The following is a 27435-nucleotide window of genomic DNA, read 5'->3' as shown; positions in this document are numbered from 1 at the left end:
CACGAAGAAGAGGTGTGAAGCAGCAAATCGTCTAGGTATAGACAAACCTGTCAGCCATCCCTGCGCAGGAAGGCTGCCACTCTTAAACATGACCTTGCTAAAGGTTTGTGATACGGAAAGGTAAAATGGCCTTGTCACAAACTGATAAGGTTCTCCAACAAGTGCAAAGCACAGAAATCCCGGTGGAAAGGACAAAGGAAAAATGAAAGTACATTTCTGTGAGATCCAGGGAGGAGAAAAACTCCCTCTGCTGGGCTACAGGATGACAGACTGGAACATACACAATGTGAAATGACACTCAGAAGTCCATTCCAGATGGAAGAAAGCTGCCTGCCTGAGAACCAGGAAGGAAATGGAATACTTCCGAATCCACAATCGCAACTGGGGACAGTTTCCACTGTGCCCAATCAAAAAATTGTTGCAAAGTTGCTGAACTATGTGACACTAGAGCCGAAGTGTGGATGGAGAGCCCAAGCACGTATCTGCAATGGAATGGGGAAACTCCAGTCCATATTCTGGCTCAAGTATTTCAAGACACAGTGGTCTGAGGAAATTATGGCCGTTCCACCTGGAACCCCGACAGGTAAGATGCTAAAATGAAACCAGAGAAGGGAACTGAGACCCCCCTCATAGGAAGGTGTGGGAGGCACTGGAAGACCTGGAGTTGCAGCCAATCTCTTCCTGCCAAAATGAAAGAAGGCTTGACATGCTGAAGGGGAAACCTGGATGGGAAGACTCACCCACACCGGAGCACTTGGCCTTATGAACCCAAGAAAAGACTGAGAGGATAGAATGGAATCCCAGGCCTGTCCACCGACAAGCCCTCAGGCTCCCAATCCTCCCCAAAGAAAAAGGAACCACAAACAGGTAGCTTGCAAAGGGACTCTGAAGATCCAGCAATGGGCAAAAGCCTAAGTCACAGTTATCTTACAGCCGAGAACGTCAAGAACTGGATGGTACAGTTGTGCACTATAACCGACAGGCATGGCTGCGCATTAGAGCTAACTAGCATGGCTGGAATGGACGGTGTAGAAGAATATGGCTGGTGTAACCATTGTGCACTATTGATGGCAAGCTTTAGTGGAACATGAACCAGTAAGGCCTGGATCTCCATGACTCCCAGCTGGATACTTATATCATTAAGCTCATCCTCATAAGAGAAGAAGCTCCGTAAAACCGCCAGCCGCCCAATACAGGAAAAAGGGACAAAGCTGCCATAAAAGCATGCAGATGCACGACAGCACACCACTAGACGCACCATATACACAGTGGAGTCTGGAGCTGGTATGTAAAATCTTTGGCTTGTAACAGAGTACAATACCAGAGAGCAAATCCGCTGTGGAAATGCAACAGAGCTAAGCTTTTAGCCCAGTAGCGTAGCAACCGCTATACTAGCCATGCAGTGACCTGATGGCCAAGGTCATCCAGATAAGAGAAGGAAGAAATCACGCCCCTGTGAACAGAGCTGAATACCCCAGAATTCAAGAAAACGCACCAACCAGTCTGGAACCTGCAACTGGCAGGTGAAGGCCAGCTACCTTTGAGAATAACCATTCTGAGGTTGCAATCAAAGTAGCTTATCTAATTTATACAGAAACTGACTTGTATCCGGGGCAATGGAGGATTAAGTGACTTGCCCAGAGTCACATGGATCTGCAGTGGGAAACAAACCCAGTTCTCCAGGTTCCCAGGCTGCCGCACTAAACATTAGGCTACTCCTCCATTCCAGAAGAACTAACACACACCGTGCCTGAAGCCCATGGTGACAAGCGACTAGGACCTCAACCACAGACAAAATTTCTCTTGGAAAGAAATACCAAAAGCAATAGAGACCAGGCAACCAAGAAATTTCCACAAATGGCAAGAGACGCTGCCAGAGTGGGCTTTTTGTTTGTTTGTTTGTTTGTTTGTTTTGTTGCCATAAAAAGAAATGCCCACTGTCAAAAACCGGAGGGAACTGAAAGGTCCCTAACTGAAAGGAAGAATAACATGGGCACACTACAGAGGCCCCTTTATAGGACCTCGCCATCATGGAGCAGTGCCCGGAGGCTGCCTGCAGGCTCCCACATATAATCAGCCGATAACCCATTGTGGAACTAGAAGTAAAACCAGCGCACCATAGGTAATAGAGAAAGCCACAACCCCACCATGCCATGGGTAAGGGGAGTGCCTGGGGTGACCCCCTTGAACTAAGGTGTACCGCCACGTCCCGTGTCCCTGAAAGAACTAGGCAACCACCTTGAAAAACCAGGGAACTCCCCCTTATGAAGGGCTGGACAAATAGAGGGCCATTGGGTTCCCCTAAGAAGAGCTCACAAATTCACCATCCCCTAAGACCCCCTGCCCCCGATCAGAAACAGGCAGCCCACCAGACCCATTCAGAATAAGGCGGAGAGAGAGAAGTTCAGCAGCCCCTCATCATAGCCCGAATGAACCCCTCTCCTCTGCAAAGCAGGGTCTGAGAGGAGAAACTGAAATACAGGGAACGGACACAGACGCATGCGGAGAACAGGCACTGCTAGAAGCCCGACCCAATGTGCTATCCCTGTATTCATCTCTGTTTTTTTTTTCTTTGACAAAACTCGGAGAAGGATGGAGCATACTCTTCCTAGAAAACTCCCCGTATCAGCTGATGTCAGGGAGTGAAGCAGGGTTGGGTAAGGTAATCGCTGGCAGAACTAACCCCCAGAGTGCTTTTACAAAATGGCTGCCAGCAACACCAAGAAGGAAACAAGCAAGGCACTCCTAGAAGTGGTACCCGCTGACACAGCCGAGCCCATACAGCTGGAAGGCCAAGCACCTGACACTACTCACTGTGACCACTACAGGAGCAGTGCTCAAACACTGCAGCCTGCTTGCCTGTGAAAATGACAGCAAAACAAAGAAAATCTCTACCGCGGGAAGCTGAAAGTGAGAAAAACAATATTCACCCCAGGGAGCCGATGGGTGTCCTGATTGCCATCTCAATGCAGTTCAAGGCACAACGTACCCTCTCCCTCCACCAACCCTGATACTGGAAGCACCAATATTCCTCCTGGAGCCAACAGAGATCAGAAACTGAATGCCCAAAGCTGGGCTGTAATCGCTCTTTTTTTTTTTTTTTTTTAAATTTGGTATCTCACCACACTGAGGAGAATGGTGAAAGGCAGAAGCTAAACTAGTGAACTTAGAGACCCAGAACAGGAGCTGCCAACAGATGAGACCAGGAGCTCATGAGAGACCATCCATTCGCCTGCTGGAGATAGAGAATACTGACTAACCAAAGAGCATTCTGCCCTATAAGATGGTGCAGTTCAGCGTTCTCCATCTCCACCTGCTGGTAGATGGTCACAACCCACAAGTATCTGGATTTATCTGCTAATGATGCTAAGGAACTTCCATTTGCACATAAACTCTACACATGTAAATAGCAGTTCTCTGAAACTTCCATTTGTACATATAAATGCCACTATTTACATGTATAGATGCTTCTAAAATGACTTACAAAATATCCTAGACCTGTGTAAATTGTTCTGTATGTATAAAACAAAATAAGGACAGAGTGTTTTTAGTCTCCTACCCTGCAACCTCAAACTCATGACCTCTAATTCTACCACTTCCCCGTCTCTGAAAAAGATTAGCTTGTATATTAATATCCTTTAAGTATTTAAACATCTGTACCATATCCCCCCATCCCTCCTTTCCTCTAGGCTGTCTTCAAGTCCCTTCTCATACATCTTTTGGCATGAGCCCCATAACATTTTTAACTGCCTCAAATATTTTGATGTCTCTAGTGAGATACGGTCTCCAAAATGGAACACAATCCTCCAAACAGGGCCTTACCAACGACTACTACAAAGGCATTAACACCTTATTTCTTCTACTAAATATGCCCCTCCCTAAGCAGCCTAGCATCCATCTGACTACAGCCACCACCTTGTCATACTGTTTTGCAACTTTAAGATCCTTCAACACTATCACTCCCTGATCCCTCTCCCGGCCTATGCTTATCAGCTTCTCACCCTCTAGCAAATTCAACTCTTTTGTGTTTCTACACCCCATGTGCATCACTATACACTTCTTTGCACTAAAATTTAACTAACAAACATTAGACCAGAGATTTTCAACCTTTTTCATCTCATAGCACAAAAACTGTCAAGGCACACCTTCACAGATGGTCCAGCATAAGTACATAAGTACATAAGTACATAAGTAATGCCATACTGGGAAAAGACCAAGGGTCCATCGAGCCCAGCATCCCGTCCACGACAGCGGCCAATCCAGGCCAAGGGCACCTGGCAAGCTTCCCAAACGTACAAACATTCTATACATGTTATTCCTGGAATTTTGGAGTTTTCCAAGTCCGTTTAGTAGCGGTTTATGGACTTGTCCTTTAGGAAACCGTCCAACCCTTTTTAAACTCTGCTAAGCTAACCGCCTTCACCACTTTCTCGGCAACGAATTCCAGAGTTTAATTACACGTTGGGTAAAGAAAATTTTCTCCGATTTGTTTTAAATTTACTACACTGTAGTTTCATCGCATGCCCCCTAGTCCTAGTATTTTGGAAAGCGTGAACAGACGCTTCACATCCACCTGTTCCACTCCACTCATTATTTTATATACCTCTATCATGTCTCCCCTCAGCCGTCTCTTCTCCAAGCTGTATAGCCCTAGCCTCCTTAGTCTTTCTTCATAGGGAAGTCGTCCCATCCCCGCTATCATTTTAGTCGCCCTTCGCTGCACCTTTTCCAATTCTACTATATCTTTCTTGAGATGCGGCGACCACAATTGAACACAATACTCAAGGTGCGGTCGCACCATGGAGCGATACAACGGCATTATAACATCCTCACACCTGTTTTCCATACCTTTCCTGATAATACCCAACATTCTATTCGCTTTCTTAGCCGCAGCAGCACACTGAGCAGAAGGTTCAGTGTGTTATCGACGACGACACCCAGATCCCTTTCTTGGTCCGTAACTCCTAACGTGGAACCTTGCATGACGTAGCTATAATTCGGGTTCTTTTTTCCCACATGCATCACCTTGCACTTGCTCACATTAAACATCATCTGCCATTTAGCCGCCCAGTCTCCCAGTCTCATAAGGTCCTCTTGTAATTTTTCACAATCCTGTCGCAATTTAACGACTTTGAATAACTTTGTGTCATCAGCAAATTTAATTACCTCGCTAGTTACTCCCATCTCTAAATCATTTATAATATATTAAAAGCAGCGGTCCTAGCACGGACCCCTGAGGAACCCCACTAACTACCCTTCTCCATTGTGAATACTGCCCATTTAACCCACTCTCTGTTTCCTATCCTTCAACCAGTTTTTAATCCACATAGGACATTTCCTCCTATCCCATGACCCTCCAATTTCCTCTGTAGCCTTTCATGAGGTACCTTGTCAAACGCCTTTTGAAAATCGAGATACACAATATCAACCGACTCCCCTTTGTCCACATGTTTGTTTACTCCTTCAAAGAATTGAAGTAAATTGGTCAGGCAAGATTTCCCCACACAAAAGCCATGCTGACTTGGTCTCAGTAATCCATGTCCTCGGATGTGCTCTGTAATTTTGTTTTGATAATAGCCTCTACCATTTTCCCCGGCACCGACGTCAGACTCACCGGTCTATAATTTCCCGGATCTCCCGGAGCCTTTTTTAAAAATGGGCGTTACATTGGCCACCCTCCAATCTTCCGGTACCACGCTCAATTTTAGGATAAGTTGCATATCACTAGCAGTAGCTCCGCAAGCTCGTTTTTCAGTTCTATCAGTACTCTAGGATGAATACCATCCGGTCCAGAAGATTTGCTACTCTTCAGTTTGCCGAACTGCCCCATTACGTCCTCCAGGTTTACCGTGAAGTCAGTAAGTTTCTCCGACTCGTCCGCTTGAAATACCATTTCCGACACCGGTATCCCACACAAATCTTCCTCGGTGAAGACCGAAGCAAAGAATTCATTCAGTTTCTCCGCTACGTCTTTGTCTTCCTTGATCGCCCCTTTTACCCCTCGGTCATCCAGCGGCCCAACCGATTCTTTTGCCGGCTTCCTGCTTTTAATATACCGAAAAAAAATTTTTACTATGTTTTTTTGCCTCTAATGCTATCTTTTTTTCATACTCCCTCTTGGCCTTCTTAATCTGCGCCTTGCATTTGCTTTGACACTCCTTATGCTGTTTCTTGTTATTTTCAGACGGTTCCTTCTTCCATTTTCTGAAGGCGTTTCTTTTAGCCCTAATAGCTTCCTTCACCTCACTTTTCAACCAGGCCGGGTGTCATTTGGACTTCCGTCTTTCTTTTCTAATTCGCGTTTTACCTTCTCCCCCCCCCCCCCCACATGATCCAACATGTTAACTCCCCCCCCCCCCCCCACGCACACACAGGGTCCAGCATTTTACCTTCTCCCTCTCTTCCACAAATAGGCCAGTATTTTCCTTCTCTTCCCCCCACCAACCCTCAGACATAGTCCTGCACAGGGCTCTAGTAAGCTATGTGTGGGTGGTGCGGCTACACAGGGCGCAAGGGAAGCTGGGGCATGCAAATCATACCCCTTCCATTGGCTTCCCTTGCAAAGTGGGCAGAGCGGGAGTGCATCATCAGCGTTTGGGGGCGTGTCACACAGGACATGCGTTGAACTATGCAGAAACAGGAAGTTACATCAGAGAGAAGGCTCTGGGGTTGGCGTGAGCAGGCTGCATGAATCATTGTTTTCTGCTCACTGCTGCCAACTAGAGACAAGAAAACATTGACCTTCAACACCCTCGGCACACTTGTGGACCTGCCACAGCACACCGGTTGAAAAACACTGCATTAGATCATTCTTCTAATCTTTTTAGATCACTTCTTCTGTTGTCCATACTTTGAAAGCACATGGCATTGGGGCAGGATTGGAATTTGTCTCATTAAAAAGAAACCAAAAAACTACGCGTGCCAGTCAGGGGCGGACTGACCATACGGGCAACTAGGAAGTGCCAAAGGGTCAAGGGCTGTGGGGGGCCAAGTGCTTCCTTCCCACGTGCCCGATGTATGACGTCCTTCTCACTCTCCACCGGAACCGGGATACCCCCGTCTCCTTTACCATTCTGCGTTCCTGTCCCCAACCCTCCCCCTCTTCGCAGGAGGGGCGCCGGCAGCTATGCTCATTCCCCAATCTTTTCTTCTCCATCCTCCCTACACCATACCCCTCCCAATCTCTTTTCCTTTTGCTCATCCTATCTTTGTTTACCTTTCCATGTTCAGTTTACATATCCTTAAAACCCCACTATTACTATGTTTACTACAATTTGTAATATTCTCCTTCAAGACTTTGTAATTCTATTTACTATGTAAGCCATATTGAACCTGCTATGTGTGGGAAAGTGCGGGGTACAAATGTAATAAATAATAAAAAATTGGCCATCTGCTGCCGACACCGGAACTTCCCTTTGCTCTGCCATGGTCCGCTCCCTTCTGACGTCACTTCCTTCTTCCACAAGCACGGGCCATGGCAGAGTGAAGTTCCAGTGTTAGCAGCAGATGGCCGATTTAGCCGCAGGACCAAAGGAAAAGGTCAGTGTCAGGGGGAGAGGGTGGCAGCAGGACCGGGGGGGCCCAATGGTACTCATTGGCCAGGGGCCCAGACCACTCTCGTCCACCCCTGGTGCCAGTTCTTACAGGTATGTATGGTTTAATGTTTTTATTGATGCCAATTATAAACCAGAAACAATAACATAGTGCAACAGCCGTATACGAAGCCGACCAGATATGACACCACAATGCACAGTCATATTCAAGCTGGCCATATATTATCATTCCCCCCCCCCCAACCCCCTCAACCCCCCCTTCACCCCCCCCCCCCCCATCTTTCGATTCCTACCTTCCCTCCCCCCCCTTCCTGAATCTGCATCTTACAGGTACGTTTGAATGACAGTATTTATGTGCTACAGGGATGAATCTAGAGTCTATTTTATAAAGGACATAAGCTGAGAAAGTGGACTGAAAGGATGTGAAGTTGGAGTTCCCTGACACACATACCAGTTCCAACATCATGTTTTGATTCTGAGCTTTGGTAATCTGACCATCCAGCATATCCAACACCTCCCCCCCATGACATTACCACATTTATTTATATTGAAAATCTTTGTTTTAGAACAATTTTTGAAAATCGGGAACTCTGTGCCTTTGTTTATGCAATTGTTTGAGGGGTTTCTGCAGTGTTTTCCAAATAGGTCAGATAATCGAGACTGTACTGTAATAATTTACAAAATCTGAAGATATTAAATGAGTTATGTCTAACATGCATAAAAGCATAATGCATAAAACATGCATAAAAGCATAATGAGATAATGAAGAAATTATGGCATATGAAGTTTTATTTGGACTTGAATAAGCTACATATTAAATCAGAATGCGGATAGTTGGAATACTAAAACAGTGATATATATATATTTTTTTAATACCTATTTCACTCTATTTGACAATTCTAGGCGGATTAGCAACCTTCTGGCTTGAAGTTCATTTTCCCCTAAATAAATATAGACTTTACTAATGAAATTTCCAAATTTGTTTGGATGGTTGACTGTCAAGCCTTTAGAAGTAGGCATACAACAGATAAGTCCCATTGTAAAACTGCCCCCATAATCAGTGCAAAGCCCCACATGGTCCATCACTGGAAACAAACCCATGCTGAGAATGATTCAAAACTTCTAATCAAATATGGCAGCTGCATGTGAACTTTGCTCATTTTCATGCAATAACACATTATAAGCACAACCATTATTTTCTTGAAGTGTCTGACTGCACCATCGATTGATATTAAATGAAATCTACTTCTTGGATACAGTAGGCATTACACACCGGACAGCCAGTTTAGGTACTGATCTACTGATCCTTTATTCAGGTTCAGTTGTGTTCTGTAAGAGAAAGCTGTATGGATTCCCCTTACCAGTCATGCTGAACAGGGTGGGACACATTCCAGCCATAGTATCTGGCATCTTGAAGAGAACCCCCTAAAAGAGCAGCCTGGTGCATCAGCTTTTTAGGGATGCACCCTACATTCACACAAGTGCCTCCTAGTCCCCATTTGGTTCCTAAAAAGGTAAAAACAATTAAAAAAAATAATTGTTTTGCTCTGATAGTCTAGCATCTCACTTATATCCAAATCTATTAAACTGACTTGCAGATGCGATGGAGTTGTTTTCCATGCATTTTGTATGATGTGTTATCTTGTTTTGATACAATTGTCATTGTATGTACGTTTTACCCAACAAAAAAGATTCTTTAATAATAAATTCACTTGCAGAGCTTATGCTAATTCGACCCCTTTGCATGTATGGTACAATCAGTTACATAAACTGACACTTTTTTATATTTCTAATCTTACAATTCGTTTTTGGATGAATCATTTTTATCAGTTTCTAACAACATAAAAGAGATTATCCTAACTGTGAAATGGATTAAATGCTCCATTTTCAAAAATGTTTTTCTTATCCTGTCTTTCTGAAATAATACCTTTTGTATATATTTCATGCATATACAAAAGGTACATTCACAATCCATCTACATACTTCTCTTACTTGCAGAGTAACTAGGAATGGTGAAACCCAGGGCCTCAGAACTCAAGGAATGCTTTAAATTATGTTGCAGTGCTTTGAGGCACAGTGTATAATCATGACAAGTTTCTGATATATAGATATCCTCTAAGGAATCTCTCAACAATGCTGTAACGACTGTAATTGCAAGGCATACGATCTGCGAAATCCAACGTGGAAAATGAGCAAGCAGATCAGTATATTATCCAAAATATTTTATTGAAGATACCGTATTTGTCCTGATATGCAATTTGCAATTGTTCTTATTCATAGAGATACAGACTAGCCCCTGACGCAGCCCTTTTGTGGGCGAAACATGGCCTGTGTCGGGCAACTGTCTTAAATACGGTATCTTCAATAAAATATTTTGGATAATATACTGATCTGCTTGCTCATTTTCCATGACTGTAATTGCTACAGGTTGAATTTTTTATCCAGGCATTCAGGGGTCCTTTCACTAAGGCACGCTAGCTTTTTTAGCACGTGCTAAAAATAAGCGTGCGCTAAATGCTAGAGATGTCCATATAGTCCTATTTGTGGCACTAGCATTTAGCACATACTAATCATTAGTACACAGTAAAAACGCTACCGTGCCTTTGTAAAAGACCTCCTCAATTTGCAGTAAAAAGCAGTGTATAAGTGATGTTTTGTTGGAACATAACCCTTGCCATAATGGGACAGAACAAAGGTCCGTCAAGCCCAATATCTTGTCTCTAACAATGGCCAATCCAGGTCACAAGTACCTGGCAATACATCAAAAGAGTAAGACAGATTTAACACTGCTTGTCCTAGAAAAAAAAACCTGTGGATTTTCTCAAGTCTATCTTAATAATGGCTTCTGAACTTTTCTTTTAGGAAATTATCCAAACCTTTTCTAAACTAACCGCTTTTACCACATTCTTTGGAAATGAATTCCAGAGTTTGATCACACATTGAGTGAAGAAATATTTTTTTCCAATTTGTTACTACTACTACTATTTAGCATTTCTATAGCGCTACAAGGCATACGCAGCGCTGCACAAACATAGAAGAAAGACAGTCCCTGCTCAAAGAGCTTACAATCTAATAGACAAAAAAAAAAAGTAAGCAAATCAAATCAATTAATGTGAACGGGAAGGATGAGAGGAGGGTAGGTGGAGGCGAGTGGTTACGAGTCAAAAGCAATATTAAAGAGGTGGGCTTTCAGTCTACATTTAAAGGTGGCCAAGGATGGGGCAAGACGTAGGGGCTCAGGAAGTTTATTCCAGGCGTAGGGTGCAGCGAGACAGAAGGCGCGAAGTCTGGAGTTGGCAGTAGTGGAGAAGGGAACAGATAAGAAGGATTTATCCATGGAGCAGAGTGCACGGGAAGGGGTGTAGGGAAGGACGAGTGTGGAGAGATACTGGGGAGCAGCAGAGTGAGTACATTTATAGGTTAGTAGAAGAAGTTTGAACAGGATGCGAAAACGGATAGGGAGCCAGTGAAGGGTCTTGAGGAGAGGGGTAGTATGAGTAAAGCGACCCTGGCGGAAGATGAGACGGGCAGCAGAGTTTTGAACCGACTGGAGAGGGGAGAGGTGACTAAGTGGGAGGCCAGCAAGAAGCAGATTGCAGTAGTCTAAACGAGAGGTGACAAGGGTGTGGATGAGGGTTTTGGTAGAGTGCTCGGAAAGAAAGGGGCGGATTTTACGGATGTTGTAAAGAAAGAACGACAGGTCTTGGCAATCTGCTGGATATGAGCAGAGAAGGAGAGAGAAGAGTCAAAGATGACCCAAGGTTTCGAGCTGAGGAGACAGGGAGAATGAGAGAGCCATCAACAGAAATAGAAAACGGGGGGAGCGGGGAGGTGGGTTTGGGGGGGGGGGGGAAATGAGAAGCTCGGTTTTGGTCATATTTAATTTCAGGTGGCGTTGAGACATCCAGACAGCAATGTCAGACAAGCATGCTGAAACTTTGGTTTGGATGCAAGGTGAGATATCAGGGGTAGAAAGGTAGATTTGGAGTCATCAGCATAGAGATGGTAGGAAAAGCCATGGGATGAGATTAATGAACCAAGGGAAGAAGTGTAGATAGAAAAGAGGAGGGGACCAAGAACAGAACCGTGAGGTACGCCAACAGGCAGAGGGATAGAAGTAGAAGAGGATCCACCAGAGTGAACACTAAAGGTGCGGAGGGAGAGGTAGGAAGAGAACCAGGAAAGGACAGAGCCCTGGAATCCAAGTGAGGACAGGGTATCGAGAAGTATGCTGTGATCGACAGTGTCAAAAGCAGCGGAAAGATCAAGAAGAATGAGGATGGAATATTGACCTCTGGATTTAGCCAGTAATAGGTCATTGGAGACTTTAGTAAGCGCAGTTTCGGTTGAGTGGAGAGGGCGAAAACCAGATTGTAGTGGGTCAAGAATAGCATGTGAGGAGAGAAAATCAAGGCAGCGGCGGTGAACAGCACGCTCAAGTAATTTGGAGAGAAAAGGAAGGAGGGAGATGGGTCGGTAATTAGTGGGGACAAGTAGGGTCGAGTGAAGGCTTCTTAAGGAGAGGTGTGACCACAGCATGTTTAAAGGCAGCAGGGACAGTCGCAGTGGAAAGTGAGAGGTTGAGAATGTGACAGATAAAAGGAATAAGAGCAGGAGAGATGGCATTAAGAAGGTGGGTGGGAATGGGATCAGAGGAACAGGTGGTACATTTTGAGGAAGAGAGGAGAAGTGTAGTTTCCTCAATAGTAACTTCAGGAAAGGAGGAAAGGGAAGGAGAGAGAGGGGAACGGACTAGTGGAGGGAGAGGTGGTGAGGTAGAGAAAGCAAGGTTTATCTCTTGAACCTTGTTGTGAAGAATTCAGCAAGGGTCTGAGGAGATAATGAAGGGGGAGTTGGGGGAGGGGGCACCTTGAGGAGAGAGTTCAATGTGGTGAAGAGAAGTCGAGGATTAGAGCCAAGAGAGTTGGTCAGTTGGATATAATAATCCTGTTTGGCACGTAAAAGAGCAGATTGGAAGGAGGTCAGCATGAACTTAAAGTGTAAGAAATAAGCAAGGGCCCGAGATTTCCGCCAGAGGCGTTCGGCGGAGCGGGTACAGGAACGTAGGTAGCGGATATTAGAAGTCAGCCAAGGTTGGGGTTTTGTACGCCTTACAGGGCGGGTCATCAAAGGTGCAAGTGTGTCTAAGGCAGAGGATAGAGTATTGTTGTAAGAAGAAACAGCCTCATTGACAGACGTGGATGGTGCCACAGTAGAGAGGAGGTTTGAAACATGGGAGGATAGAGATGAAGGGTCAATATCGTGAAGATTCCTAGATAAATTAGATAAGATAGGACGGGACTGGGAGGGAGGAGATTTAAGTGTGAAAGTTATAAGATGGTGATCAGAGGAGGGAAGATCAGAGGCAAGGAAACTAGAGGGTGAACAGTTGGAGGAGAAGATGAGATCAAGACATTGACCATTTTGATGAGTGGGGGAGGTGGAGCATAGTTGGAGATTAAAGGAGGACATTAAAGCGAGTAACTTGGAGTTGGAAGGATCATTAGCAGGAATATTAAAGTCACCAAGGATGAGAGAGGGGGAGGAAGGATCATGGAAGAAGGCAAGCCAGGCGTCAAAGTCACTGAGAAAGGATGAAAGGGACTTATCAGGGGGACGATAAATGACCGCTATTCGAAGAGGCAGAGGAGAGAAAAGGTGGATAGAGTGGACTTCAAAGGAGGAAAAACAGTGAGATTGAGGTGGAAGAAGGGGTTGAAATCTGGAGGAGGGAGAGAGAAGTTGTTCTAAATTTACTACCATATATACTCAACTGTAAGTCGAGGGACAGTTTTGGGACTAAAAATGGCCAAAATTGGTGTAACCCATGTGTAAGTCGAGGCCACACACACAGCCAAATTTGACACCCCCCTTCCCCAGCTAACAGAGCCAAATTTGAAACCCCATTCCCCAGCCAACAGATCTTTCTCCCTGACACACACAAACAAATTTGTCCCCGCCCCCAGTCCTTTTTCCCTCATACACAGACAAATTTGACTCCTGCCCCTGCTAATAGGTTTCTCTCCCTCACACACACACACTTCTCCCCCGCCTCACTCACACCCCTCCCCAGCCAGTATGTCCTTCTCCCTGGCTCACGCACACCCCAACACACAGATCCAGCATGCCCTCTCTGCTGCCCCCCCCCCCCCACACACACACACAGACCCAACATGCCCTCTCTGCTGTCCCCCCAAACACAGACCAAGCATGCCCTCTCTGCTGTCCCCCCCAAACACAGACCCAGCATGCCCTCTCTGCTGCCCCCCCAAACACAGACCCAGCATGCCCTCTCTGCTGCCCCCCCCACACACAGACCCAGCACGCCCTCTTTGCTTCCCCCCCACACATAGACCCAGCATGCCCTCTCTGCTGCCCCCTTCCACAGACCCCCCACTAGTCCTTCTCTGAAGCCCCTCCTACTCCACCATTACCGTGGACCTTTAATCTCAACTACTTGGCGGGTTGGCTGGGGGCCTTGTGATGCCACCAGTGGGGGTGCATAGCAGGGGAGGGGGTGCAAATTACAACTTTTTTTAACCTTCTATGGGAATTACCCATAGATAAGACAACCCACGTTTTTTTAAGGGTTTTTTTTGTCCAAAATGTCTCAACTTATAGTGAAGTATATAAGGTACTTAGTAACTTCATTGTGCTATATCCTAATGTATAATGTTGTGAACCACTTTGCTACATTCTTCTAAGGCTGAAAGGTAGTTTACCTCAATGCATGTAAAATTTAACACTGTAGTCTTCACTTATTGCACCTGTAAGTTGGTTAACAGGCTATTCATGCTATTTTACAAATTAATACTCTTTTCTGTACCTTTTGGAGTTGAATCCACGAAATCCAAAACAGCCACTTTCTTCCCAAACTTTGCAGCTTCAAATTAAATGAAAGAACAGAAATGCATAAACATACAAATTATTAGTAATTCAGGAGTCCTTTTACAAAGACACGCTAGTGTTTTTAGCATGCGTAAATGTTAGAGACGCCCATATATTTCTATGGGCGTCTCTAGCGTTTAATGCACACTAAAAACGCTAATGCGTCTTTGTAAAAAAGGACCCCTCAATTGGTAATGGTGCAGTAATTACAGCCAAAAAGTGACCTAAATTCAGAGAAAGCAGATAAAGCAACGGTTTGCTTCACAATACTTCATATGGAGGAAAACCAAGAGGCCAGGCACACCAAACCTTTCAGCATGAAAATGTATCAAAACAGGGATAACAGAATAAATGACAGAAGGGATCTATCAAACAAGACCCCTGTTTATGGGAGAATTAACTGAAAATATTCATGAAGGTACAAGCACCTGCTATCCAAACAACAGTAATTAGAATACAAAGCTGAGACAGGGACAGAGGGTAAGACACACTTTTTGATATTGAACTTGTATGTTTATAGTATCACATGTGGTGTGGTTATTCTCAGGAAGTACATACCTTCTTTTGCACAAGCGAGACCTCCTGAGCCACCACCAATCACCAATAGATTATACTCGGTCTTTCCTGGTGCATTAACACAATATTTTAAAAATAAATATTAATGACACCAGCAGAATTATAATGTAACAATAGCAGCACTATAAATTGCATTTTATATTCAATAATTTTTATTCAAGGAACAAGGAAATACAAGTCAGACAAATCAATAGAAAAAAAGTCCCTTCCCCCTCACTCCCTGCCTAAATCCCACCCCACCCTGATAACAATCAAAAATATCATCAGATTTGTTTCTTATATCCCCCGACAATAAACAAATACAGATAATAAGACACAATGAAATCCTGACATTCAATGCAAATGTAAGCTATTTAACGCAAAACTCTATGCTCGTGGATGTAACAATTGAATGCAGTCCATCCATATACCCAAAAATCGCTTCCTCCTCTTAAAGTTATGATTAGCATCCCGCAATTCCAACAATATTAAATTATGGAGCTGTATCCTCCATTGTCAATAGGAAGGAGGAGTCTATCCCACCCAGTGCTTATTTCTTCCCAATAAGGCAGGCTTTACGGATCAAAAGCCTTAAACCCACCCCCACAATACAAAAAAATCACTACTTTGATGTAGAATAGCACCCATAGGCAAGCAATGGATAAGCTGACCCACCATCCTCGTAAGAAAGCTAAAAAGACGCTTCCAAAAAACAACGATGGGGGAGCAACTCCACACTGCACACAGAAAGGTGATCTATAGTTCCCGGCATTTTGCACAGACATAAGATGGCACAGCACCCATATGACATGCCTGGTGTTCAGTAGCATATCCTCACAAAAGTGTTCTAAACTGGCAATCTCTCAGATCAGCCAAATAGGTAATGGATGGTATAGCGTTAGTTCCATGCTTAAGTCCTTCCCCCATTTAGAAAGAATAAATGTATTATCCGTCTGTCCACTTCTTTGAAGAATCTGACAGCATAAGTCAGAAATGGGCAGCCTACTATCTCCCGTGGGAGATGGCAACCATGTGCACAAAGTTCTACTATAATGAGTAGACAGTCCCTCCCTAGAGAGAGAATTAACACAGTGTTGTAACTGACAGTAAACGAAGCCATAAGTGGGTTTGGCTCAGGTGGTCTGTAGCAATTCCAGAAAAGCCAGAAGAGTGCCCCCCTCCACTAGTATCTGGTCCAAACATGTCACACACCCCCTGTACTGTGAGGATCCTGGCCCAACAAGCCCGCGATGACCCTCTAAACTGCCCTTAAAGGTTGCACAATCAAGCTAAGAGTGAAACGCTTAGGTAGGGACTTAGAATGAGCACATAGAAGAGAACTAAAGTCCAAGGGGCCAAGCAGTCTCACTCGTAGCCAATGGGAGTATAACCATGTGTGTCAAAATACCAGTCCCAAACATGACGAAACAAGCACGCAATATTATAGTTCCCCAAAACTGGTAAGCCGAGACCTCCCCGTGACCATACAAGAGCTGCAGTTTCAGCTTGGGCTTCCTTCCCTGCCAAAAAAAAAAAAACCAGTAAGAAGGTGAGCCAGGACCTTAAAATCCTTCTTAAAAAGATAGAGTGGGAGAAGCTGCAACACGTACAACCATTTAGGAAAGAGGGACATTAAGCAGAAGCAGATTTTGCCATTGCTGAAGTTAAGGCCTTGGAGCTCTCTAGTAATTTAGATACATTAAAATTATAAATTTTCATGACATCTATCATTAAATAAATACCCTAATATTTAAAAGCAGTTACCCAACGGAGGAGGAGACTGCCTCCCCATTCATGTTTCACAGACTCAGTGGTGAGCAAGGCTTCAGACTAACACATTTAATTGAAAGCTAGAAAAAATCCCTGTACTCATGGAAACTCTCTAACAGAGCCATCAGAGAGGCGTGAGGCTTGACGAGGTGAACAAGCAGATCATTAGCAAAGACAGCCATCTTAAATTCAGAATGTTGCAACTGAATGTTCTAACTGGGTTAGAAAGGATCTCACAAATGAGATGGATATAAGGACAAAACAAAAAAGAGGAGCGATAGAGGGCAACCCTGCCTAGTGCCCCAGAAAATCTGAAGGGGATTGGAGAGGAGGTCATTAACAAGCAACATTGCCTGAGGATTTGTGTATAGGGTGCGAAACACTTCCTGAAAAAAGTCTCAAATACCATAGGCATCTAAAGCAGCATATACGAAATCCCACCTGACCTTGTCAAAAGCTTTCTTAGCATAAAAGCTGATGAGCACAGATGGGATATTACTTGGGCAACCAACTCCAAGGAAGTTAAAATTCGACGTACATTCTGGAACGTGTCTCTCCCCTTACCAAAACCAGCCTGCTATTGAAAAGTTTATTGAAATGTTTAACTGTGAATTATCTTTCCAGTTGCCTTCGATGAGGTGTAGAGCAATTGCTAGCATAATGTTAAGCAATTTCTTATGATCGTCTTGTATTACAAGGTCCAGATTAGAAGAGAATCATGATTTTGGCCAGCAATTTTGCCTCACAACTAGTTAATGAGATTGGTCTATAAGATTCCACTTTAGTCAGATCTTGGCCTAGTTTGGGGAAAGCCAATATCTGGAAGTTCCCACTGTTGCACCATATCATTAAAGGCGGCCGTCAGAAGGATTAGAATATCATCATTTTCAATAATTTATAGAATTACGATTGGATTCAGTCTAAACATGGCTTTTTTACAGAGCATGCTCTGAGAAATTGCAAACGCCACCTTATCTTCCAAAACTGGCGCATTCAAGAGTGCAAGCTTGTGTGGGGGTCACCCCAGGGAGATCCAGTGCTGACAAATAAGTGGTCCAGCAGCTCCACCTTAAAGATTGGCATAAAAATGTCTAAAAGCTGGAGGATCCCTTCATTGCTATGAACTAGCCGTCCTGCAGTATCATATAAGGAGGTAACCCCATGAAGCCTGCCCTGGTGCTTAACAAGCCTGGCTAAGAGCACCCCAGTTTTGTTGCCAAATCTAAACAGTTGATATTTAAAATAACGCAGAGACTTCTTGGCCCGTTGATGCAAGAGGTCATTAAGAGCAGATTGAAGGGGGGGGGGGGGGTGTTCATCTGAGTTTGACTGGCCTATATTTTGGTCTAAAACTCTTAGGCCCATAAAATCAGCAGCAATAACAATCATTTTTCTTTACCTTCCATAAAGCTTATTGGACCCCATCCCGATTAGCTAAAATTAGAAAATTATCTAAACTGGACCTTTGCTGGTCTTCATCAGAGGAATCTGGTTCTATATCCCAAAAATGTCAAGGCCTACTGGAAATTTATCAAATTTAATATTTGATTTACCCAGAGACTTGGATATCTCCTACAAAGCCATATGTTTACGCTCTTCTAATCTGGACCTTATACAAGAATATCATAAGAAATGGCTTAACATTATGCTAGCAATTGCTCTACACCTCATCGAATGCAACTGAAAAGATAATTCGCAGTTAAACTTTATGGTGTGGAGGAGCCACCTTTGTGTAATAAGCAAGTATGAAGCTGTTTTGGCTCTCAAGCAACATACTCTTCAGTCTTCATTAAAAGCTTGGGCGACTGTTGGGACTCATATTGTGCTAAGAACACCTTGGTTCAGGTTACTCTAAATTAACCGCCCTGATCACCTTTATTATTTATTTATTTATGAATATCAGCAGATAGCCGGTAACCATGCGGTTCACATAAAAACAGTTGGGTCTATGTCAGTGCAGGAGGAGGAAGAGACCTGCTGTGCAGCCAGTCACTCAGGGGCATAGGCAGACCTGGAAGGGGGCCAGAGGCCAAGGTGGGGGGGGGGAGGACATTTTGGTCACTGCCCCGCCACTAACCCCCTTATGCTGTTGCCTCACCCCTCTGCCGCTTCTCGCCGCCCCCTCCCTCTGCTGCCCACTGCCGCCGCTGTAACATCTTAGCTGGCGGGGATCCCCCGCCAGCTGAAGCACCACCGCTGCAAATACCTTGGCTGGCGGGGGTCCTCAGCCCCCGCTGGCTGAGGACTTCATCTAGCGCTGGTCTCCGGCACCGCTGCATTACCTGCCCTGCTCTCTCTTGCCTTCACATCCAGCGCAGATCAGCGCAGATCAGCGCTGGATGAGGTCTTCAGCTGGTGGGGGTTGGGGACCCCCCCACCAGCCAACCAGGGGCCCAGAGCAAATTTGGGGGGGCCCAGGCTCCTGTGGCTCCACCTAGCTATGCCACTGTGGTCACTTCCTCCTTGCCATAGCCAGCGGGGAAAGGAAGGAGGTATATCCCTCTCTCATACCCGCTTGTGGTCTGGTGGCTAAGCTCCCCCCTCCCATGTAAAGGCATCTTTCTCCCCTCACACACAGCTGCTGGCGCCGGCCCTGAAGCCAAAAAAGGTAGGACTGCATGCTGCTGGGGGCAGGGGAGAGACCTGTGAAACTGAGGGCAGGGCAAGACTTGTGTGGCCAGGAGGGGGTGTGACCTGTGTGGCTGGGAGTGGTGGTGGCTGGGGGGGGGGGGGCACCGCAAAAACTTACTTGGGCGCCGTGAACCAAATACGTTTGGGAACTGCTGTAGTAGTCTAATCTCATCTGGACAAAACCTTGAACAATAGAGCTCAACTCCTTGGCTAAAATCATAGGTTTACACTTGTACAAATTGTGTAACTGAAAAAAGGAAGAATGAATGACAGCTGTGACTTGGTATTTCATGGATAATGCAGAGTCAAGCACAACACCCAAGCTGAAGATCTTCTGCATAATTGGTAACTGGGTAACCTGAAACATCACAAAAGGGGGAACATCTAACATGGGTAACCTACTTCCAACCATAAGCTCAGTTTTAGAGAATATTCATGGAAAGACAATTAGCATCTAGCCATTTTTTTTAATGTATCAAGGCAGATGTGCAGTCTGTGAACAATCAGTGAATGAACAATCAAATGAAAAAAAAAATAAGAACTGTATGTCATTAGCACACATACAATACTGTACTTCAAATATATTGAAACAACCGGCAAAGAAGTACTGGGGTTCACCAGTCACAAGAGGATACGGTGCTGAATATAAATCTTGAAAACACCCCCACGTGTATCTATCAAAGGTAGGAGGAGAACCACTTCACAGCAGTGCCTGTAAGTCCTACAGATTCTAAACGTTGCAGCCTAATAGAATGACCATCAAGTCTTTTATACACAGGGTGACTGACTATACACCCATTCCGTACCTGGACTAGCTTGCTACACCCATTATAACTTAGACCAGTTCCTTATATCTTGATTAAAGAACTTCCCTTTAGTTTAACCACCCATTTATTTATCCCAATTGACTCTACCACCCATCTTGTCCTCATCTACATATCTGAACTTGGTAAGCTGTATTGTAGAAAAGCATTAGTATCATAGCAATGTTATTTGAATGTTCTAACTGTGTGCTTATTAGATGTGTCATTAGTATTATGATTGAATCGTTCATGTATTACTATAATTTATTTTTCCAATTTCTTACTCAGGAACTTTCATGTATTACCATAATTTATTCTTCCTTAACATTTATATGCACATGATATATATCTATACCATGATCTGTTCATGTATGTTATGTTACATGTATGTTACCGTGTATGTATGCAACTTAACACATTACCATTTGAAATTCTGTTACCCGGAAATGGCAACCGCCATTACGGCAAATGTAAGCCACATTGAGCCTGCAAATTGTTGGGAAAATATGGGATTCAAATGCTACAAATAAATAAATAAATAAAAATTATATCTCTGTTTGAATTTCAGTGCTGTTAAATATGTATATTTTTTATCTTGTTTCATGGTAGTCCTATTATTAGGTTTCAATTTGTTGTTTTCAAGTTTTCCTCTTTCATTGTAGTTATATTTATACTTGTTTGTTTTACTATTGTTATGCTGTTAACAAAATTGTAAGTTTGATGTTAACTGTACCTACTGTACACCGCCTTGGGTGAATCTCTTCATAAGGCGGTTAATAAATCCAAACAAATAAATAAATTTATTGTCTCTCTGGACTTTACTAAGCAGTCTGTGAATTATCACACCATGTAAGGGAAAAGGGATGGAACTTGATATACTGCCTTTCTGTGGGTTTTGCAACTACATAAATGCGGTTTACATAGTATATACAGGTACTTATTTGTACCTGGGGCAATGGAGGGTTAAGTGACTTGCCCAGAGTCACAAGAAGCTGCAGTGGGAATTGAACCCAGTTCCCCAGGATCAAAGTCCACTGCATTAACACTAGGCTGCTCCTCCACTTTGTACAATAAATGCTCTCCTGTTCTGTTAACACTGTTAAATTGTATGATATGATCATTTAAGAAAAAAAAAAACATTTTTCAATAAAAATGTTTAAAAAATGAGCGGATTGAGAACCCAGAAGCTTAGCCCTATTAGCCATTGTAGCAGACAACTCAAATTGCTGCCGATCAGTTCACACCTGGGATTCTAAAGCCAAAATAGCCTTATCCCTCATTTTCTTTTGATGGGAATAATATGGCGGTTTCCCAGTAGAGGTTGAGTATCAACATGAATTTTGTCTACCCATTTTTGTTTTAAAAAAAATTGAAATAGGGGATCCATGTATAATTCCAGGGGGAACCTCCAAGGTCTGCATCTCTACATGGGCAGAGCTATTTGCAATTCCATCCATACCATGGCATGATCTGACACTTCATAGGGTCCAATCTCTGCTCTTAAAACCTTGGCCCATAGAGCCTGAGATAGTAAAAGATAATCTATACGGGTTGGTGTGTTATGGGCCCTGGGAAGGTGAGTGTAATCACTGTCATTTGAGTGTAATATGCACCACACGTCTATCAGATCCGAGACAGTATTGTAGTATATGGTGGCGCCAGCACACACCACCCATAACTTTGCTGGGTACATCAAAGCAAACAATGTTTTTTGCATGAAGAGAGGAGCAGACTGGTGTAAACGCCTTCCACTGGGCCTGGATAGATGTTGAGAAATCTTGAAAGCAGAATATTTTAGAATTTTCATATTGCAGAGACTTCCCTGCTCGAATTGCTTGCATAATCTGCTATTTGTGTGCAAAGTTTAAAATGCAGAATATCACTGCACGCGGGTAGCCTGTATCAGAGCGCTGAGCTCCCAGCCTATGTGCTCACGCCACCCTGAAGGAGCAGAACTGGTCTTCTAAATTGAGCACCTTCGGTATCCAGAATTACAAGAAGCCCACCAGGTTTTCATCAGACAGTGATTCTGGAAGATCAATTAGTCTCCGATTATTGCATCTGGAACCATTTTCTAAATTGGCGACTTTGTGCTCAAGATCCAACACTTTTTTCAATAAAAGTGGCAGAATTTGGGTAGACTGGTGGGCCTAATCTTCTAGGGAGAAAGTTCTTCACTCAACGTGTAATTAAACTCTGGCATTTGTTGCAAGAGAATGTGGTAAAGGTGGTTAGCTTAGCAGAGTTTTAAAAAGGTTTGGACGGTTTCCTAAAGGAAATGTCCATAGATCATTATTAAATTGGACTTGGGGAAAATCCACTATTTCTGGGATAAGCAATATAAAATGTTTTGTACATTTTGGGGATCTTGCCAGGTATTTGTGACCTAGTTTGGCCACTGTTGGAAACAGGTTGCTGGGCTTGATGGACCTTTGGTCTGTCCCAGTATGGCAATATTTACGTACTTATGAACCTGGGCATCCAGTTCTAGATTTAGGCTATCAATGCATTCATGAGCCTCTTCCACACATTTGTAGAGCTGCTGGAGTTTGTTTTAATCAAGCGCGGGTCCCACGGCCGCTGTAACCTCGGCCGTAATCTCTGCCGTCCGTGTGGAGCTGACCAAGGGACTCAGTTGGGAATGCTGATCTGCCATCTTAGGATCTAGCCGGCATTGCTTGTCGCGATCCTCTTTCACTGTTTTGGAAGCCATCTTGGCGTCGCAGCTGCCTGCCAGCCACCTGCTAAGACTCGGACCGGACCTTAACATTGCCTGCCGGCCTCCTGCCAAGACCCGGATCAGACCTCAACACTGCCTGACAGCCTCCTGCCAAGACCTGGGTCGGACCTCAACACTGCCTGCCAAGACCCGGACCATAGCCTGACATTGCCTACCTGCCTGCCAAGACCCAGATCGGACCTCGACACCGCCTGCCAGCCACCTGCCAAGACCCGGACCGGACCCAGAATCTCATTTTTCCTTCCTAATGTTTCAGCTGTCTTAGCTCTTCAAGCTCCTCCGATTCGTAAGTCCTGTCGGTCACTTCAACCTGAGGGCTCAAGTTTCGGGGAATAGGGATTGGTATAGGTGAAGGTTTCAGCCTGCTGACTGCCGCTTCCCCTTGGAGGCCAGTACAATGGCTCACCCCTGGCCCATTCTAAAAGAGCGTGACACCCAACACTGCTGCTGAGACTGCTGATCAAACTGGTCTCTGAGAAAATCATCATACGTGACCTGTAGCAACAGCACTGATCCTGATCCATCACATTGTGATGTCTGATGGCTCTAATTGGAAAATTCATTCAGTGATAACCACAAAAGTAAGTTAAAAATGCATGGCCTCTACACTAACTTCTCTCAAGGGACAATGACTCCAGTGGGTTTGTTTTGTGCAAACTGTGACAGTATGAACCTCATTCCTCAGCTAAGGTATGTACAATATGGTCTCAGTCTTTCAAATGAACTGCTAATGCTCACTGTAGTACTTGCATTGACCTAAAGACAGTTTCTCTCCAGAGCTCCTAAAATGTTAAATGAATAAGCAACCTATCTAGGTGTGCTTATAAATTCTTTTCAATCAACCCTGTGGCACCCAAAATGATGTGGCAGTAAGATACAGAAATATTGCCCATTTTCTTGGTGCTTGAGAATCTTCTCCTTCTCCACATGATTCACAGAGTAATCATTTGGGACCAACAGCTTTATACTCAATGCCATTTCGTGTTTTTCCCTTTTACTACTCTGTCTGGTTTCCATGCATCCAGTCTTTTATCAATCAGAATGGGTATCTCCCAGTTTATCTCAACCTCATCATTTTCCACAGTTCGCTTAGGGCCATGATCCCAATGCTTTTCCAGTAATGTTGTAATGTGAGGGGTGCTTATATGAATCATTGAATCCCTTGCTAGCTGACGCATTGCAGAAGTCCCAATTTTCAATACTGTGTACAGGACATTGCTATCTGCTGCTGCACTGCATTGGGAGGAGGGAGAGAAGACTCATAGAATTCATGGAGAGTGAGAAAGAAGGAAGAAAAAGGATGGAAAGGGAGTAGCTTGCCTAAGGGAGTGGGTGAGTAAGCAAGTAAGGAGGAGGACATAGGGAGTTGCTTGCTAAGGCAGTGGGTGAATGACAGCAGTGTAGCCAGATTGCTGATTTAGGGTGGGCCTGAGCCCAGAGAGGGTGGATCCAAAGATGCATCTCATCTCCCAACCTCCTCGCCCCCTCCCAACCCAAGCCCCTGCCAGCTGAAGACCTCCTCCCAGCAGAAGGAACATTTACACCCTATGTAAGATTGTAAACTCTATCGAGCAGGGACTGTCTCTCTGTGTCAGGTGTTCAGCGCTGCGTGCGTCTGATAGCACTATAGAAATGTTAATAATAATAATGTAGCTGGCAGCAGTGTCCCCGAGCCTGACATGGCTAGCCTCTGCACATGCGCAAGAAATGGGGCAGCAGCAGCTCGGGGGCACTGCCACCAGCTGCAAAGGCTGTTAAGTGTCCCTTCTGCTGGGAGGAGATCTTCAGCTGGCAGGGCTTGTGGATCCCCACCAACCACACCAATGGAGCACCGATTTTGGGTGAGCCCAGGGCCAACCAGTGCTACGCCACTAGTGAGCAAGTGAGCAGGAGGGCACAGAGGGTATGAGAGGGGAGATGAGCTCATGAGAAGTGCAAAAAGCTTTGGGGAAGTGAGTTAAAAGGGGTAGAGCACAGGGTGAGTGCTGTGCGAGAATGGGGATGGGTGAGGGTCTAGGTGCTGAAACAGGATAATGACAGCAAGATGCCTATAAGCACAGCGCCTACAAGGACCTGTATTTCATTACCAAAACAAAGCTGCCAGGTTACCCATTCCAGGAGAGAGACTTTTTGGATGGTCCTGGATTTCTGCCAACCTCATCCTGGTGCATTACGAGACCTGCAGCACTGATTTCAATACAAATACTACACTGCTTTGGGATGTAAGTTTAATAGTACTAAATAGAAATAAATCAAAACACAGAAAGAAAATATGATACCTTTATTGGACTGACTTAATATATCTTTTGATTAGCTTTCAAAGGTAAACCCTTCTTCAGATCGGAAATAAGCAAATGTTGACAAATAGACTATAAAGTGAAACACAGAAGCGTTCTATAAGTTTAAAACCAGGACAAGCCAAAAGTCTCCCTCCTGGAATGGGTAACTTGGCAGTTCTGTCAAAGCCCCCTGCTCCAGGTTCTCTAGCTGTAACAAGTCTATAGTAGGAAAGAAGGAAGTCCTGTATTGAGGAAAACGTTGGCAACCTTAACCAGGTGGTGCAGTTCATAGAAGAAATATTTTCAAAATGATTAAGGATATTAACTTCAGCACAAATTACCCTTCTGCAAGTTTGTTCAATACTAGAGAACGCAAGCATCCATGGAGAACTTGCACTTATGACCTGGTTGTAGGAGAAAGTATATGATTTGCATTTTATGCCAAACAAGTGTAAATGGAAATACTGTATTTTCTGAGGCCAACTCTAAAAAGCTATTCATTTGCAAAGTCTGAGCAAGTATACAATGCAGCAAAAAGTAGGAAAAACTCTAATAACAACTAATATCAGGTCATCACAGATGGGCCTAGCAGAGTCAGGCCACATTTTGCCAACTGTTGGGGAAACCAAAACTACAAATCCCAGCATGCCCCGAGGCCCAGGCACAAGCAGAGATAATTCGCCTGTCCCCGCCAAGCCCTTTAGTGCACTATAAATGTTATCTTTTTCTTTTTTAGGGGAGATTTTGACAACGAAACCGACCGGTCCGTACCTGACAACCCCCGGACCCTAACCTGGTACAAGGAGCGCTGCAGCGCCCGTCTACCAACGGACCCACACCACGAGAGCGTCGCCGCCATCTTCAATAACGCGGCTCAGGAAGACCCCTCGCATCGGCGCCTGGGGTTGCCCGCACAGTGCCTGCCTTGACAGGAGAAATCAGACCGCGGCGCGCGTGCACGCAGCTGTTGGACGGCTCGTGGTGTAGCTACTACCAAGGAGGTTGACGAAAGGCGGGATGACGTCAAAACGTTGAAGCTACTTAGTTTCCTTTGTTTCTTCTTCCTCGCGCAGACGTCATCTAGTACACTCAAAACAAAGCAAGCAAACCTATGAGCTGCTGCATCCATGTTGTCGTCGTTCTTCTTGTTGGTAGCATTTTTATTTAATTTCATTTATATTTTAAAACATGCTGGCTTGTGCAGCATACGGATATACACAGAGGAAGTATTGGTTTCATGGTTAGAGTACTAATTTGTTCTACATTTGAAATGATTGTGTCATTTGGAGGGATTTGCTTTAGGCACTCCCTGTATTCGTGTAAAGATATTTTCACCTGGTAAAGGGCCATCAAAACAGACATCATGACATGTTATGAGAATCAGGTACTTAACAATTTAAAAATGAAAAACATTAATTAGGTTGAAACTGGCAACTGGGAGCATTTAACATCTTTTTTGGATGTGCCTACATCAAAAGAAAAAGATGGCATGTGGGAACTTGCTTCTTTTTGTTTTGTGGAATGCAGTGGTATATTATAAAAATGCACTTGCTTTTTTTTTTAGTACTACTATTTCTCAGATATGTATTGAATAATGAGGTAGGGGCTTCCTTCATGCAGAAATTCTGTCCAGAGGCAGTCAAAATGTACCAACATTGTCCAGTTCAGCTGCCAAGTTCATACAAAGTTAATTATGTTCAATGGAAAATAAATCTGTTGGCTCAGGCTGCTTGCTATGTGAATATACCATCACTGTTTCATTATTGATACCAAGTATTACCTATTAAGGGCATTTGCTGTAAACTTTGTTTTCATTCATTTATCCAGTCCTTACATGCATATAGTTTTGCTTTACAAACCCAAAGGTGACTCCTAAGGGTGGTTGAACAATTAGGTATAAACTGTGTTTGTTTGTTTGTTTGTTAACTTTACTTGTTTTGAACTGCTTTGGGTCCTGCTGATCTCTACATCTGCTGTATGGAATTTTGGAAGATGGAAATGAGAAAGTAAAAATTAAATTTTGGATGTACCCTGTAAAAGTTGTTTATTTTTGCAAGGTATGTATGCATGCCTGTTCTGGTGTGCATGTGATAATATTTGAATAACTGTCTATACTTATAGCTATGATTTCTGAACATGTGGCATCATTAAAAGACAGACTTTTAAATGCCCAGCTGGGTATATATGGTAGTGTCATCTTTGTTAAATGTTTCAGA

The 27435-nt window shown here is 44.1% G+C and overlaps 1 protein-coding gene across 1 annotated transcript in view; it reads right to left on the bottom strand.

The window, feature by feature from the left end:
- The window catches only part of TXNRD2 (thioredoxin reductase 2), a 114504-nt gene extending 88363 nt beyond the window's left edge, over positions 1-26141 (bottom strand). The window contains exons 1-4 of the mRNA XM_030218390.1: positions 25991-26141; positions 15000-15065; positions 14380-14436; positions 8915-9059 (exon numbers count right to left, since the gene is read on the bottom strand). Coding sequence (XP_030074250.1) covers positions 8915-9059; positions 14380-14436; positions 15000-15065; positions 25991-26078 — 356 coding nt within the window. The 5' untranslated portion in view covers positions 26079-26141. The remainder of the gene's footprint in view (positions 1-8914; positions 9060-14379; positions 14437-14999; positions 15066-25990) is intronic.
- Positions 26142-27435: the final 1294 nt, after the last annotated feature.

This window comes from Microcaecilia unicolor, chromosome 11 (assembly GCF_901765095.1).
Source record: "Microcaecilia unicolor chromosome 11, aMicUni1.1, whole genome shotgun sequence".
NCBI lineage: Eukaryota > Metazoa > Chordata > Amphibia > Gymnophiona > Siphonopidae > Microcaecilia > Microcaecilia unicolor.
The sequence above is the reverse complement of the archived record's forward strand: the minus strand, read 5'-3'. Positions and strand labels throughout refer to the sequence as shown.